The 16,190-nt window shown below is 37.5% G+C and overlaps 1 protein-coding gene across 1 annotated transcript in view; it reads left to right on the top strand.

The window, feature by feature from the left end:
- The window catches only part of LOC104274762 (protocadherin-10-like), a gene marked incomplete at its 5' end in the record, with an annotated part of 28,433 nt that extends 20,410 nt beyond the window's left edge, over window positions 1–8,023 (top strand). The window contains one exon of the mRNA XM_009870487.1: window positions 6,420–8,023. Coding sequence (XP_009868789.1) covers window positions 6,420–6,439 — 20 coding nt within the window. The remainder of the gene's footprint in view (window positions 1–6,419) is intronic.
- Window positions 8,024–16,190: the final 8,167 nt, after the last annotated feature.

The raw sequence follows: 16,190 nt of genomic DNA, 5'->3' as shown, positions 1-16,190 counted from the left end.
TAATGGTGATGTCATGTATTATCTTTAGTGTTTTCAGGTAAATTATATGGTTATAACAGTAGAGAAGGACAAAAATGCTTTCTTCTGCTCACCGTATATTGCAGGAAAACTGTCTTTGGTATTTTTATGGTACATTACAGAATACAGCTTAGCACTTTCTGTGCTGAATGGTAGTAACTAAAAGGCATTGTTTCTGTAGTAAATAATGGCAACCAGAGATAAATCAAATCTGACATGTACTATGCCACCGGGCTGTTGCTGGCAGTGAAAAAAAATTGTCAGCAGTTAGAACAGAAAATCAAACGCACATAAAAGTATCTTATGTGCCACAAAACATTGATGACAAAATCCAGGACTTGATTCAAAAGCAAATCCTTCTTAATCATATATTTAATGTAAAGCACATGTTGATTAAGGTCAGTGCTTAAACTTAAGCCTATAGTTGAGGATAGTCCTAAACAGAGAGAAATTTTATCTGGTGCTTACATGTACAGGGGCTTAGATACTTACTCTTCAAGAACTGAAATGCTGTGCTTTTTTTTTTCCAGAGGATCAGCTAAATCCAGGTAGAGTATGAATCTCAGAGCTCTCAATGGCACCAGAGAAACATTATTTCAGTGACTATCAGGCTGTGTCAGTATTTGTATCAGGTATCCCACCTGCCAAGACACATTCCAAACACAAAAAGTATCTTTTACATGTGTATTTTCTGATCCTCAAATGAAGCTAACAGAGGTGGCAATATGTGTCAGTCAGAAACTTAGTCAACAAACTTTTCAAGAAAGAGTGATAATCTGTTTAAGTTGTTGATACAGAATTCAACACTATGTTGAAATTTGAAAAGTGGCCGTTCTGTACCTAAGTGCAAAGGACAAACCTCTTTCCCCCTTTTCATGGAGCAGCTAACGCTATTTGTCATGTTTACTAGATTATGGTCAGTGCAGTGTCCACCACTGTTAAATTTTGGCTTGGCTGGAAATCACTGTTTCCTGAATTGATTTAAATGAAAATAAATATGGAAATGTATGCACTTAATGCAAGACAAAAGAAAAGGATGCTATGTGCAGTTACAACAAAAAATAGCTTTTTTGCATAATCATCTTTATTCCAGAAGTAAAGATGTATTCTCAAAGAAAGGAAAAAATTTAATGGTGTGGAATTTATTTATTTAGCTAAAAGCAAGTTTGTTTCCAGGAAAGATTGACTGCGACAATTACAAACTTGCATTTTGGCCTACTTTATTTATTCACAGCCTGAAGACCTAAAGCTCAATTTTTGTTGTTGTTGTTTCACATGAGATCTGGATAATTTTACCCATCAGTCCAAATGCTTTTGGTTTGTTTAGAAACAAAATTTATACCATATATTTATTAGGGACAAATTCTGCCTTGGTGCAACTTACCACGTGCGGGACCTTCTCCTGCCTTCCCTATCTTGTCACGTACTAGAAATGACCAGACAGAATGTCTCCCTTGTGGCCTTCGGGAGTCTTCAGACATACACATAAGCACATGAACAGGGATCACCGGAGCCAACCGTCTCACTCATATTAGGGAAGAGTTGGCCCTTTTTTGTTTTGTTTTTGTTTTAAAAGCATGAAAGTAAGTATATTCGATCTTCCTTTTTTCAACTATTTGATATAATACAGAGTTAACAAAACAACATTAATTGTGTAAACTTAACATGGGCATACGGAACACAAGCTATTTTCTCCAGGTGTGCCCTATAGAATACATAGATCTAAAGCACAAAGTCTTTTATCTAAAGCCTTGAAAGACAAGAAAAAATTCCCCTTAAAACTAATTCATGAGGAAAAGATAGATGAAAAATATTGTTTTCATATTTGTATACCAAAGCTTACTGGGTAAGACAATGTCTTTTTATAATGCCATTAGTGGACTTTTCATAAAATACTATTAGCAGTGCTTTGAAAAACTTCTTTAAGTAATAGCTTATTTAAAAAAGAAAGACTTTATGGTTTGCAAAAGGTACTGAATTGACACCTGCAATGACTGGAATACTTTTTTATCCACAGAACATGGGTGGCAGCAGAGTAATCCCCATCTTACATCCCCCAGTCCCAGCCCCAGCCGTGTGTCTCACCCTTTGCCTGGATGCACCACTACAAAGGGTGAGGGAGCTATGGTAGTTTACTCTGCATTCCCGTTCACTTGTTGACCTCTTTCCAAAAACAGAACTGCTGATAACTGAACTAGAGCTCCAGGTTAACTGAAACAGCTGAGGTACTTCACACCGAATACCTTCTACCGCTACTTAAATCCTGGTCTCTGTGCAACCGGGCTGAGTTAAAACAAGAATGCTGAATTTGCTGTCAATTGGTTGTCGCTAGAGTTATCCATTCCTGGCTCTGACAAAGCTAATGGAACTTAGTGCAGGGCAATATTTCATCCGCTACAGTTACTGTATAGACTGTAAAGCAAACCATAAAAAGAGAGTTAAAATTAACAATGCAAATTTAAACCCAACATTGCCATATGTATATGAGGTAATTAACTCCTTTTTAAATTATTGTTCACTACAACTGAAAGCTACAACTGAAAGGCATTGCCTGCAAAGCCTGACTAGTTGGGCTATTTCGGAGTGGAATGCAGATTACAGCCTCCATAATCTCTGATCTGCATAATGTGGCACAGTGAGGCACGTGTTTTTCACTGAGGACTCACAAGAAAAAATGTCATGTATTGAGTGCTTGAACAGAAGCCCATACCTGAAAGCCCGTATGAAGACAAATACTACTTGGATATTGTGCTAATTTACGGAATTTGGATCTGAAATAGCAGGATGACAGCTGATGTACTGGCCTTCTCCCTTGTTCCCCCGTTGCATAGCTTTCTTTGATTTAAAAGAGGGGGGTTTAGGTTTAAGTGTCTTTTTTTTAGCTTAAATGAAGGGGAATCAGCAGTATTTCTCTCACAGTAGCAGCATGCCTGATATTTGGAGATTTCATTATCTAGGGGTTCGTTGGATCTTTAGACTGTTGGCAATTGGGGAAACTCAGCACTCAGTCTGTTACTGCAGATATAATGCTGAGGGAGTTTATGGAGCTCTTAAATGTAGTATAGAGTGAAAGTGACAATAGTTATAAAAGATATGGGACATGTTTTCTTTTGTTGCTTTAGTTCTCAGCTCTGGAGGGAAGCAGTGGGCCTTCCGCCCAACCCAGTTAGATTAGCTAGCAATATTAAGCAGGAGAAAAATTTGATTCAGAGAGTTTGAAGGTCTTCCAAGTATGGGCAATCCTTTCTAGGGTTTGCCAAAAGAGGCAATGTATATGACTGTATTCGTGGCTTTAAAGTAGCAGTCTGACATCAACTTTGGATGCAATAGGATGATTCATGACAGGATGAAAAGAAGATTTATTAAAGAGATTAATGCCTGATGGTATTTTCTGTTCATTTCTGATTCATAAACTAGGAATAACCACTGCATACTTTATTTTCTCTTTTCTGTTTCTTACATTAGTGTTTTTCATTTCTTTTTCTGTTCATTTACCACTGATGTCTTTACGTGTCTTCTCTCATTAGTCTACAAAGAACTAGCTCACTGTGTTTGGGAGGCTTACTAACGTGTACTGAGTAACAAATGTATCTTAATCTATTTTTGCTGGATTTTATTTCTAGTTTTTGTTTTAGTACCATACAAATTTTATGCATTAAGAGCTCGTACTGCAACACTCCAGATCTTTGAGAGGTCTTTGGAGAAGGATGAACAGTCAGTACAGCCCAAATCGTGTACCTTAAGAATTTTAATTTGAATACCTTTTATTTTTTAATCATCTTGTTCACCTCAAACACTATACATACAAATAGTATAATTACATTAACAGAATTAGGAAACTGCTTGTTATTAAAACCCTCTTTCTAACTCATACCCATACTCACACAGACTTGAAGTTTCCCTGTGCACTAGTTTGAGATTTCAGACCAGGAGATAAAACAGGGATTAAAGAGAGAGCTGTGATCTCAGAGGAGATTAGGCACCAGAAATTATGGTGTTCTTGTTCCAGCTCTTACACTGACTCTGATACTTCCATTTCCTTAGCACTTGCCATCTCTGGATCTCAAAGTGGATTATAAAGAATAGTGATTTAAACCTTCCTGCACCTCTAGGAGATAGGTAAGCAATATTATTCCCATTTTACAGATGGAGAAATTGTGATACAGAGAGGCTTAGTGTTTCTTTTTAAAGTTTATTTATGAACGCACATGCATGCACACACACAGAGCCAGAAACAGGGGTCAGAACTTCCATTGCTCTCTGTTTTAAGCAAAGTCCATCCTCCTTTCCATTTAACCTCTCTGATTTATATTCCCCATCTGTAAAAAGACGGAAACTGGTATAGACATGGAGAGATTTGCTTGCACATAAATTTCTGTGCAATTACAGAAAAAAAACAAACATGGAGGACAAAAGTTGCCTTTGAAATCTAATGCATTTTATGTGTTGGCTGAGATAGTTCAGAATTTGGGACAAGGATTTTGTAGGTAGGGAGAGTTGCAGATATTGTTCACCCTAATGCGTAACATTTAGTTATTGGTATAAAATGGCCCTATACTTTTGTAATATTAGCATGATAACTGAAGTTTAAAAATTAAAAAATGCACTGGTTGACATGGCAAAAGACGAGACACAGCCAGTAACTCAATCTCTGTGTTATGCGAAAGAATATCGTCAACAGATATGTTGCCATGCATCTCAAATGCCACACCAGCACCAGCGACAAGCCAGGAGCAGGACAGTGGTGCTGCCTGGAAGCAGCAGCTGCGGCGGCTGCGTATCTCTAGAGCGTTCTCCCGAGAAAGTCCCACCGTGTCCGTCCTGCAGCATGAGTTCCTCAAGGGCAGACAGCAGTCTAGACTACTGGGCTTACATATTTACAAGGGACCTGAAATTATTAGTGAACTTTTGGAAATATGTTGGGATGATTGTTTCTTGTCATACAGAAAGAAGATATTTTAAAATATGCCTAGAAACTTGATTGGTCTGATCATATACTGCATCAAAATGTCCTGAAGATTCTGACCTCATTAATCTTAAGCATAATGTTAAAAAAAAAATCTTGGAAAGCTTTTAAACATCCTTTCTAATTCTGCTACAGAATCCTTTCTAATTTGCTACAGAACTGAAACATCCAAAACATAGTATCTCAGATATTTTCATTTTAATGTCAATACCATATCTGGCAACTGTACGTATGTTCAACAGATAGCTTATATATAAATGTTTTTCACGATTCTCTGTGTGCATCCTGTGGCACAGGCAGGCTAGATTAGACAAATGTACAACACTCATGTTAACACTTTCCTGTAAGTAACTTCCCTGTGATACAGTAGATACATTTCACGTGTTTACTACTGAATAAATATGGTTAATGTATATATTTATGTTAAATGGAACGGAGACTGGATGTGTTTGTGTGTCAGCATGCAAGCATCAACCTGTATATATGGATGGCTTGATTCAAAGATTCATTCTATAGTTACGATGCCTTTTTGTTTTAGTCATAACACTTCATGCAGAGAAATAAACTGAATTTCAGGTAGGGATTGAGTTGATATGGAGCTAAGGTAAAACCTGATTTTATCATTAGATTTGCTAAACAGTAATGATAATGTTGATGAAGATAATAACAACAATAATAACACTTCAGCAAATGAGTTACTTCCTTGTCTCAACTTCATGTGTGACTGAGGTCAGAATTTAACCCGGGGTCTTCCTGAGTGCTAGTACAAATCATTTGTTACCTTTGCTCCCAATTACAGTTAAAATAGCCAGCATCCTGAGATAATACAGCTACCACCGACGGTGGATTAGGATAAGGGTTTGCTAATGCACTGACCTTCATCTCTGTAACATGAGTTAATTTTCAGCCTGACAGTAAATGCTGAAATTTGAATTGTAGCACTAATGCACCATTTTTTTGTCTCTGTCAAACCAGACTAAAGGGTCATTTGTTGATGAGGCTAATGGTTCACTTTGAAAGAGAAGGAAAACCAGCTTCCGAATCTTTGGGGGATTGTAGATCTTGCTTCAAATAACAAGCTGAGCTGTGAAAAAATAGGCTTGGAAATTCCAGTAATATTGAACCTGCAATTCTGACTATTTGCCTTGTTCTTTCACTGATTCTATGTAGGCACATTGGAATACTTGCCGTGACATGTTAGACAGAATAATAAAACAGCATGTTAAGTTTGGTTTTCAGGCTATCAAGCCTCAAAAAGCCTTTTCTCTGACAAGTGAATCAACTTTAAATTACTTGCTACAATAGGAATTTTAAGCGACAGTTTGTGACAAGTTTTGATTGTTTCTCTACGCTCTAAGAAATACTAAACCTAAGAACTGCTGGGGACTGATTTTTTCTTTTTTCTCTCAGAAGTGTCTTTTTTTCTCTCCTGCAGCACGGAAAAGGATATGCTAGTCACTTCTACAGGACTTACCTGAAGCAGCATGATTTGCACAAAAGTCGACCAACAAAAAGCATCAACATTCAACTTCATTATCTTGGCCATCCAGTTCTGTGTAACTGAAGGATTTGTGTGCTGTTGGAGACATCATGGCCAACAATAGGACCTAATTGCTCTCAGCAGGCCTGAGAAATGAGTTGAAATGTGTAGAACTGTAGAAACTTCAGAGGCAACTGATCTTGCCTCTCTGATCAGTGTGTGCCTGTTTACAGCACTATATATCTTTCTCTCTCCAAAATGTCACTGAGCCCTTTAGATGTTTATATTCACCACAAGAAGCCAATCGTACAGATAAAAGAAATGTGCATTATAAATGCAATATCACTGTTTTAAACTTGACTGTTTTATATTATTTTTTGTGTGATCGAGTGTTCCCCAAACTATTCCAACTTTACAAGAGAGATTGTGGTCATGTTCTTTTCACCCGTGGGTCATAAAAATGTTGTTAATCTGAAGACCCACAAAATTATCAAAGACATTCTGTAGTTTATACACCGTGTTGCAAAGTGTTTACTGTACTATTTCAAAGCTTCTAAATAAATATAAAATATATATATATTATATTATATATAATTTTCCGAAAAACGTGGTACAACTTAGTCGATTTTTAAATGGATTCATACAGTCTACACCATACACTAAAGCGAGAAGGTAATTCAGGGTTCCTAAGCTATCCTTGCTAAAAACAAAAATAAAATAAACCTTTAATAGTACTTCCCCAATATTCGTATTTTGGTCAATCCTGTTTTTCTTGTTTAAACTAAAAAAAAAAGAGCTGTAAGCAACAACATTTTGTCTAAAAGTTGTAATGAATTTTCAATGCCAAAGATGCAGCTGTCGATATTACCAGAATGAGCGCTATGTACTATCAGAGGTATAAATCACTCTCCATGATTTTGATTATATTTCTATGGTTTTTAATTTGGAATCACAAAATCTTTTATAAGGCTCTATAAACTCACCTGTATATGTTGTTAAAAAGAACACTGGGTGTCTGTACATTTTGCAATGTAAGATATAATGTAAGTGGAGTTAAGTATTTGAAGAAAATCATCCCAAACTCATAAATATACATACATGCATACATACATACACACACACAAACACCCACACATCTCTCTTTGACATAGTTTTGTGAAACTATACGGATATATTGCCTAAAAATATTTCTCTTGTGGCTAGGAATAGTTGTTGATAGAATTCAAATTACAGAGGCAAAGTATATGCCAAACTATTGACTCTTGTATCACAAAGGAGATTTGAAATTCGGAACATGGCGCATTCTCAGCTGACCCCTCTCCCACTGGAGTTACAACGGGGTTGGTTACGTTCTTGTTGGGAAAAGGATTAAGCCCTTGCATATAACCTTTATGTTCTGTAATAATTCTGTGGTCTGAAGCGGTATCTTAGAGCGTTTCTTTTCTATGAAATATTGAAAAAGGTAAAATTTCAAAGGTAAACTTTAAAATTACTTTCATGTCCATGGAGTTTAAGTACCATTTACTAAATGTAAAAAACTAGTAAAATGTTTTTTTCTTTTTTTTTATTTTTGTATTGTGTTTTTTTTCCCCCACTGTATCTTGATACGGCAACTACTCAAAACAAATGAGAGAACAGTGTGTTATCAACCAATGTCTACCCAAATTTGAACAAGTACTTAGTGACAATTCTATATTAAGTAGGAAGAGAAAACATTGATTGCAGCGGAATTTGGATCGGGCCATCACATAGAAATTCTGATATCCTTGCCAATGGTGTCACAGGATGAGTGTGTGAGAAGCTGAATTTAGCCACTGCTATGTTGTAATAGAGTTTGGGTTTCTTTTTTTTTTAATTTTTTTTTTAATGAAGACAGTTTCTATTAGATAGAAATGCATAAATCATCTGTATCGAAACCGTCCTGCTATGGATCCAAACAAGACTCGCGATCACTTTGCGAAAGCTCTTTGTGCAAACAGTTACTGGACCGAGCCCTGAAGGTGTTCATTTAATACTCCAAACAAAAAAAAAAATGCTTGTTAAACAGTTCCAATACGTACATCTAGCCTGTTTGTATAACTACAAAATATTTTGTGTGACCCTTTTAAAAATGTATATATTATACAAAATACAGTCAAAAAAATCACCAACAATAGCTATTGATTTGTGCAAACACAACAGTGAAATGTTTCTTTAGCCATGAGTAGCAGGACTTCTAATTTTATGAAGAAAACCAATGAAATTTGTGACAATTATTTCATTTAAAGGAGTTGGTACTATTCTTGTTTCTGCTTTTAAAGCAAGAAAGTCCTTGACCTTCATAGAACTGTTTTTTCTTTATTTCAAAGTATGTCTCTAATATTAGACATATACTGAAAATTAAAGTTGGTTTCAGGCTTTGGGAAGAAAAGGAAATGTTTTTCCTTTCTGTTTCATGGACAGTTTAAGTGTTTTTGTTTAATGAAACTGCCTTTAAATTTTGCATGCCATTTATTCTGAAAAACTTAACCATTTCATACCCTCTCATTCACTTCCATAACTGAACTCTTTCCATGAAGAGTGTATGTGATGCATGTACTTGTTTTTTCTTTTCTTTTTTTTTTTAATATTAAATAACGTAGACATTTGTCCATGTATGCACAGAAATCCTTCTGAGTTCATTGGGAGTCCCAGAGGGAATCACAACAGGGTGCAAAACTGTTGAGGAAAAGGAACTTTTTAAGTGCTGAGGCCTGGGCTCCCAAGACATTTGAAGATGTAGCTTTTGCCGATTTCCCTAGCTCATTGTGAATTTCAGTATGGCAACATTTGACAACATAAGTTTTAGGACACATTAAAAAGCAGTATGTAGCTGCTGCGTCCCCAGAGAAGTGCTGAGAATCGTTTCGGGCAGCACAGAGGCTCAATTTCTCCCGTTTCTTTGTTTTAGTGGGGAAGAGACCTGCTGCATCCAGCCAGCTCCCACTGAACTAGACTTGCTCAGCGTGGCCCATATAATTCATCATGCTGCTAGGTGCCTATCTGCAGTGATAGGTATGTAAATGCCTTTAAACATTAGCTTTTGTATTTGCCTCTTCTTTCAGCATACCTGATGCAAATGTCTAAGGACTCTGATTTGCATATTGGACACAAACAGTCAACTGAAGTAGCCGCAAAACCTTTAGATTGGATATTAAGGGGAAATACCTACACTCATAAGCTGGGTCAAGGAAGGTTCTGAAATCTTCATTAAAGTTTTTCAAGAATAGTTTAAAAAATACATGTCAGGGATGATATAAGTGTACTTAAACTTGCCTCAGAGAAAAAGCATGGAAGAGCCTCTCAGTCCTTTTGTTCTATAACACGCCTCGTAGGTGTGTTAAGCTTTAGAGGATGTGATCTGTACACAGCTGTAGGGATAAGAACGTTCTGTCCCTCAGTTAGGTATCAGAAGCAATACTGACTGTTTAAATTTACAGTTTATAAGCATAACAGAACAAACTGTCTCTGTGAAGAACTGTCTTTGGAGTAGAGTTCCAGCACAGAAAGGCGGGATCTTATACAGGATAACAAAATGGAATCAGAACTGTAAATATATTTTTTCCTGATTTAGAAATGTAGCAATGGGTTTCTAAGCAGCTTGCCTATTCAGTTTCTTCAAAACCAGACTTTAGTTTCTTCCAGACGAATTCTCCCAAATCTTAGGAATACTAAAACATTTCACTGAAATAAAATTCCAATTATTTAATGCAAGTTTTTACTACTCTGCCTATTACAAGAAAGAAAAAAAGAAGTATTTCTGTGAATATATTCTCAGCTGATTTAAACAAGGTGTAGTAATTTTTCCATCAGTATTGTTGCAAAATTAAGTGGAATGACAATGCACAGATAAATACATTTGTAAAGATTATGCTTCCTGCATTATAGCCACTATATATGTGTGGGGGGAGATACATGTGTGTGTGTGTGTAATTATAGTTCAAACTCTGCTAAGTTCCCACTGGATTTTTTCTTAATATGCTCCTGTTCGTAAATGCAAACAGAAGGGTAGAAATACATTTATGACACTAAAAAGTTAAATTGTTCCTTAGTGTAGAACAGAGTTTTGCATTCAAGATTTGACTTCAGCCCGTTCTTCATGCTTTAGACCCACAACCAAGCAAACATTTCAGTATTTGACTTCCAAAATTTTACCTGCTTGTGTTTTGTGGGGGTTTTTTCTTCTTTTTTTAAGTACTATCATTCCTCAGGGTAAAGAGTGGATAAATAGTCTTCCTAGGCTGATAAAATTGTCATTGCAATTTTGCAAGGCTGTTAAATATTTGTATGTCTTATATGGAGAACACTGATCATATCCTGCCATTGTTCCATGTTCAAGTCTCGAGTTTTATGACACTGGGACTTCTGAATTAAAATGTATACAAAGGCGTAGAGGCCAAAATAAGCATCTTTGATATACACTTAGTTATTGCAAATTGATTGCAATATATTGGCATCAGATACCTATAAAGAATAGAAAGCTGTTTCTTCTATTTGCAGTAAGGTAAAAAACACCCAGTAAGACTTTATTATAATATAACACTATGAGAAATTCAGAAACTGTGATTTAAATCCATTGCACTGATCCCTACAATCAGAGCTCAAATTCTTCTTAAAGAGCTCCTTTATTTTAGTTTATCTCTAATCTGCTAATCTGTCTTGATATGAAATGAATACATAAATATAATCAAATACGCATAGTTAAAATACATTGTTGAACATCTGTGTTTTTGTAGATATCCTCATATGTAAGAAATGAGCAAGAATTAACTTGGACAGCTTTCTTGAATTGAAATTGTTTTTGAATTTGTATTTGTTAATAAAGTTCATGATATTGACAGACATCAGGAAAAACGAAATCTATGTGGGTGTAGTTCTCCAGAAGGCAAATGCTTCATTTAGGAAGCATCCTGTCAAAAATGTGTAACTGTGAGTGCTGGAAATCTTGCTGAGTCAAGATGAAACACAGTGTGCTACAGCCTCCTTGTTCGCTGCGTCAGCACTGACTAAAGTGTCCTCTGGATGTTAACCACTTCAGCCAATCAGAAGATATCAAAAATGGCAAAAAGGATTCAGATAACGTTTACCATTCTTACTGAAGAGGGCTGAATAAAATAGGTGAATATATACCAAAATATTTATGTATGTTGTACAATATGGAAACTTCAGTGAAGCCGAACAATTAATGAAAGAGTATGCTTCCAAATACATGCCCTTCAAAGATTAAAGTTCATCCAATGCTCAGCTTAAAAGGATATTTTGGATAGCTCATCTTGGAGTTGCACTAATGGTGCAGTTGTGCATTGTATAACAAAGCCTTATGACAACACCATCAAGGGAATGTAACCAAACCAATCTTAAGTTTTAGAAGTCTTGGATCCAAACATTCAGGTTGCAAAACTGAACTGTATTTTATAAACATCAGAGCCTAATTCCATTAAAGGCAATGGCCCAAGCCACAGTGATTTGAAGGAGAGCAAAAGGAAGTTTTCATTTCTTTCAATCTGCACATGCATTTTTAAGCAAGAGCAGCATACAGTAAAATTATTTAACACCATAAAAAGGGAAACTTCACGAGAGCTGCTTTTAACAAGCTGCACAATCAAGTCTGGAAATTTGGATGTGGCTATGTGTCAGTTTAAACCAAAAATGTTTCTCATAATTTTATCTCAAAGCAAAATAACACAAGTGAAAAGGTATCACTGTTCGGATTTTCTCAGAAGACAAAAAGAGGTGCCTGTCCTGAAAAGACAGAGTCGTGTTTTTACTATGCAGAAGGACAGAGTTAAAGATTCATTGGAGTAGTCTTACAATGCCATAGCTGTTGATTGAAAATGTGAGCAAAGGAAGCCAATGAAACATCAACCTCAACAATTAATGTTTCCGAAAGTTTTGCTTTGGAAGTTAACAAACAGATCCTAAACACATCATCTCCTTCCTAGAGTGAAAGATGTTTTCTGTCATCTCTTCTGGTCTAACTTTTAGCTGGAATATAAAAGCAGTCCTCTGAAGGGCTTGCATGGTCACCTCTGTGTGTGCGTGGCAGGGGTGTAGTCCCATTTAGTAAGAATGAGACAGAAAAAAGACCGAGATGAAGTCCGATGTCAAAATTACTGACTAATTCCATCTGTATCATTAAAGCTTTTCTAGACAGGTAGCAGAATAATTAAGGGCTGAAACTGAATTAAGGGCAGAATAATTATGGGCAGATGCTGACAGAAGAGCAGTAGTGTGGCACTTCTCCTCTGTAAAGAAGAGACAGGAGAAAGAGAACTTTGTTTTTCCTAGTCTCACAGATGATGTTAATTGATACTTAAATAGTGCTTTGTTCAGGAACGTAAATATCATGAAAGAGAAAGATTTCACTGCAAGAGCAATATATTCATTGTGGCCCATGTTATCTGCAAAAAAAAATGATGAATGCAAGCAAACATTCTCCTGCTCAACCCCCTGAAGATGAGGCTAATGATGCCCTTGGAGCTCACGGCCATTCAGTTTTTCTAAGAGGCTTGGTTTGATTTATATTCTGACTGTCAACAAAGAAAGAGAAGAGAGACAGAGTGCTGGAAGTAAAAGATAGTTAATTAATATAATCTAGGGAGAAAATGCAATATACCTTGTAACGATATCATTAAACCTCACCGAGCTTCTGCAAGCTCTCTGTTAAAAATTAAACAAACAAACAAACAAAACTCCCAGAATAAAAATAAATCTGCTCCTTGGCACCCCAAGCACCCATTTAAACGAGATCAATCACGGCTGAGCTGAAAAACAACCATGTGTGCGGCATCATATTCTTTCTCAAGCCTATTTCCAGGGGACGGTGGGGAACAGTCCCATCATCCAGCACCTCCCTGGCGACAAGGATGGGCTGAGGCTGAGACAGGCTGTCGGTGCCGCGGGCAGGGGTCAGCACCGGGCCCGGTGCCGGGAACCAGGGTCAGACGTGGCTCTGGCAGAGCCCGGCTGGGGATGGGCCCTGGCCACTGGTGACACCCCACAGCATGGCAGGGAGCTTCTCCCCACAGCCCCTGCTAGGATGGGGCCACCCTTGGCTGCGCTGGTGCTGAGCCAGCCCCAAGTCCCCCAAAATCAAGCCCCCAGGAGCTTTTCTCATCCTGTTGCGAAAACTCAAAAATATACAAACTTCCTTCCCAGATATACTGTTATATTCTGCCTTAAATACTACTCTTAGTGGATGTTACTTCATCGTGCTTGTCAACATTTATGTCAGCTGGTTTTGGGGAGTTCCTGGAATTATGTGTAGTTAACAACTTAACATTTAAATTATATCTTTATCATTATAGGTAGAGTTCAATTAGCTCTTATCATACAGAAACTAATATTAAGATTTCTGTGTTTGATTTTGCTATTTCAATTCCAATTGTTACTTCCTGTGTGACGATAGAGGAATTAATTTCATTTTATTATTAATAAAATAAAAATTTGTTTTATTTAGTAAATCTGATCCAAGAAGTACTGTTTATCCAGAAAAAAATCCAGATAGCAGTAGATAGTTGACTTTTTTTCTTCTTTATATAACTAATTTCCAGACTTCCCGCTGTTCAGTGATGAGGGCATGAAATGTAGTAACAGAAAATATTTGAAGTTTGCCCCATGTTTTACTGGGCCAGGGAAATTTCTTTCCTGATTTCATTCTAGCTGGAATAAACTGGAGACCACCATTTGCACGCAAACTTGTTAGGTGTTTAATTCTTCATTTGCAGAGTGAAATCTTCAAGTCCCCTGAACATGTTGCACAGATCTAAAGCTCCAGGAAAGAAAACAGAACCAAGAAATCTTACTGTTCTCATCCAAAAACCAACCTTGAGCACAGGAAAATCTATGCATAGCTGGAAACTGAAGGAAACATTTAGTTTAAAGTCTATTAACTGCTGTTCTGTGTACTTTATGTCCTTTATTAGTAAGCAAAATACACTCTAGTGTTGTGACAGATGCCTGTAATCACTATCCTTATTTTACTGAAGCATAACTGAGAAATTTCATAATGCAGTTTATTGCAGAGGTGAGAACAGAACGTAATTCCTAAATCAAAATAACAAGAAAAAAACCCACCACAACAACGGTGATTATAACTTAAATTAATGTAAAACCACATGGGTGCTACAGTATCAAGATCTCTCCATATGCAGGTTAATGAGCTAACTAGTAGTCTAGAGAGCAACATGTAATTTGGTGCCCTTGGTCTCTCCGTCAAAAGAATATATAATTATTCTTTGCAAAATGGGACAGCTTCAAAGAGAAAAATTAAGAGCTCTTCATCTTCCACTCAGAGCCGAAATCCTTTTGGATTTGATGATTAGGGAGGGTTGGGAAAAGAGAATTGGGTCTAGATCCCATGATATAAAAGAAGCATTTGCCTTCAGCGACCGACATCACGGCCAGATGCTACGACCAGTAGGGTACAAAAAGGGCTTCTGTCAGCATCTCTTTCTCTTGTAGTTTTCTTTTCAATACGTGTCTCCTTAGAACACCTGAAAAAAGGATCCTGTTTCGTTAAGATGTTTGTTAAGGTGTTACAGACCAAGCAACTGAGACTTCTAGAACAGATGGTATGACTTGGAAATGTTTTTCAGGATGTGAGAAATCTGCATTCAGCCCCCTCCATCTCAGATCATTACTGCATCCATATCCAGCTTCAAAGAGTTTCTAAACAGTGAGGTGGAGGATTTACCACCTGGTTTGCTGGCCCAGTCTACAAAAGCATTTATACATCTTTTGGTGCAAGATCTAGGAATATGTGCCACCTTCTATGGCTAATCACTGATGGAATATAGACTCATTTGCTTGCTCTCCAGTCAACAGTTAGTATTGCATTAAAAATCATGATCGGTAAGTACTTGTGGATGACACACAGAGTGACACTAGATATGTGACAGAATCATTAGAGAACTTGTCCTGTTGCCTAAGGGAGAGATGAAGGGAGCAAACCATACCTGACATCTTAGCCATATAGATGAATATATTACCAGAAAATACTCGCACCTAATGGTGGTAAGGACAGACTAAAAATCTTACACTTGCAGATTGCATTACTGGGAAGGGATTACCTGGTATTTACCTGGCAGATGTTGAAAAGTTCAGAGATTCTGGACAATTCAATGAATTTCTAGAAGGTAAGTCTTTCCTAAGTCATTCTACTGATAACACTGTACTAGATAAGTAGGGAAACAATACTTACTCGCCATTTCCCTGGAATTAAGTACCCATACACTGGCATTACAAACTGGAAAACCACAGAGACAAAGTAACAATGTGGTTTACAGAATTATTGGTGTTAGAAGAGGACTTGTCCACCCCTCTGACACCCTCAGACTACTTCAGTGGCCTCAGATACCCAGGGGCTGCATCTCACCCTGGTTCCCCTCAGCGGGCCTGATGCTGACGTCCACCTGTTCCAGCCCTTCCTCAGCCTGTCCCCAGCCCCTGGGAGGTGCTCGATGCCATGGGCTGTCCTCGGCCTCTCTGCCCACCCTGCTCCTGGCTGGGGCAGTGGGACAGGCCCTGTTCTCACACTCTGGGGCGCCCCTGGGCCCTCAACACCCTGGCACTGGGAGGTAGGTCATCGTTCCCAATTCTGCCTTGCTGCGGGATCAGCATGTTGAATGCCATTGCCAATCCACGTTTGCCTAACCCGTTCTTACAGACTGCACTAATGCCAGGCCCAACAGAGCTCCATTGAAAAAG

The sequence above is a fragment of the Apaloderma vittatum genome, unplaced genomic scaffold, assembly GCF_000703405.1.
Source record: "Apaloderma vittatum isolate BGI_N311 unplaced genomic scaffold, ASM70340v1 scaffold18085, whole genome shotgun sequence".
Classification (NCBI taxonomy): domain Eukaryota; kingdom Metazoa; phylum Chordata; class Aves; order Trogoniformes; family Trogonidae; genus Apaloderma; species Apaloderma vittatum.
The sequence above is the reverse complement of the archived record's forward strand: the minus strand, read 5'-3'. Positions and strand labels throughout refer to the sequence as shown.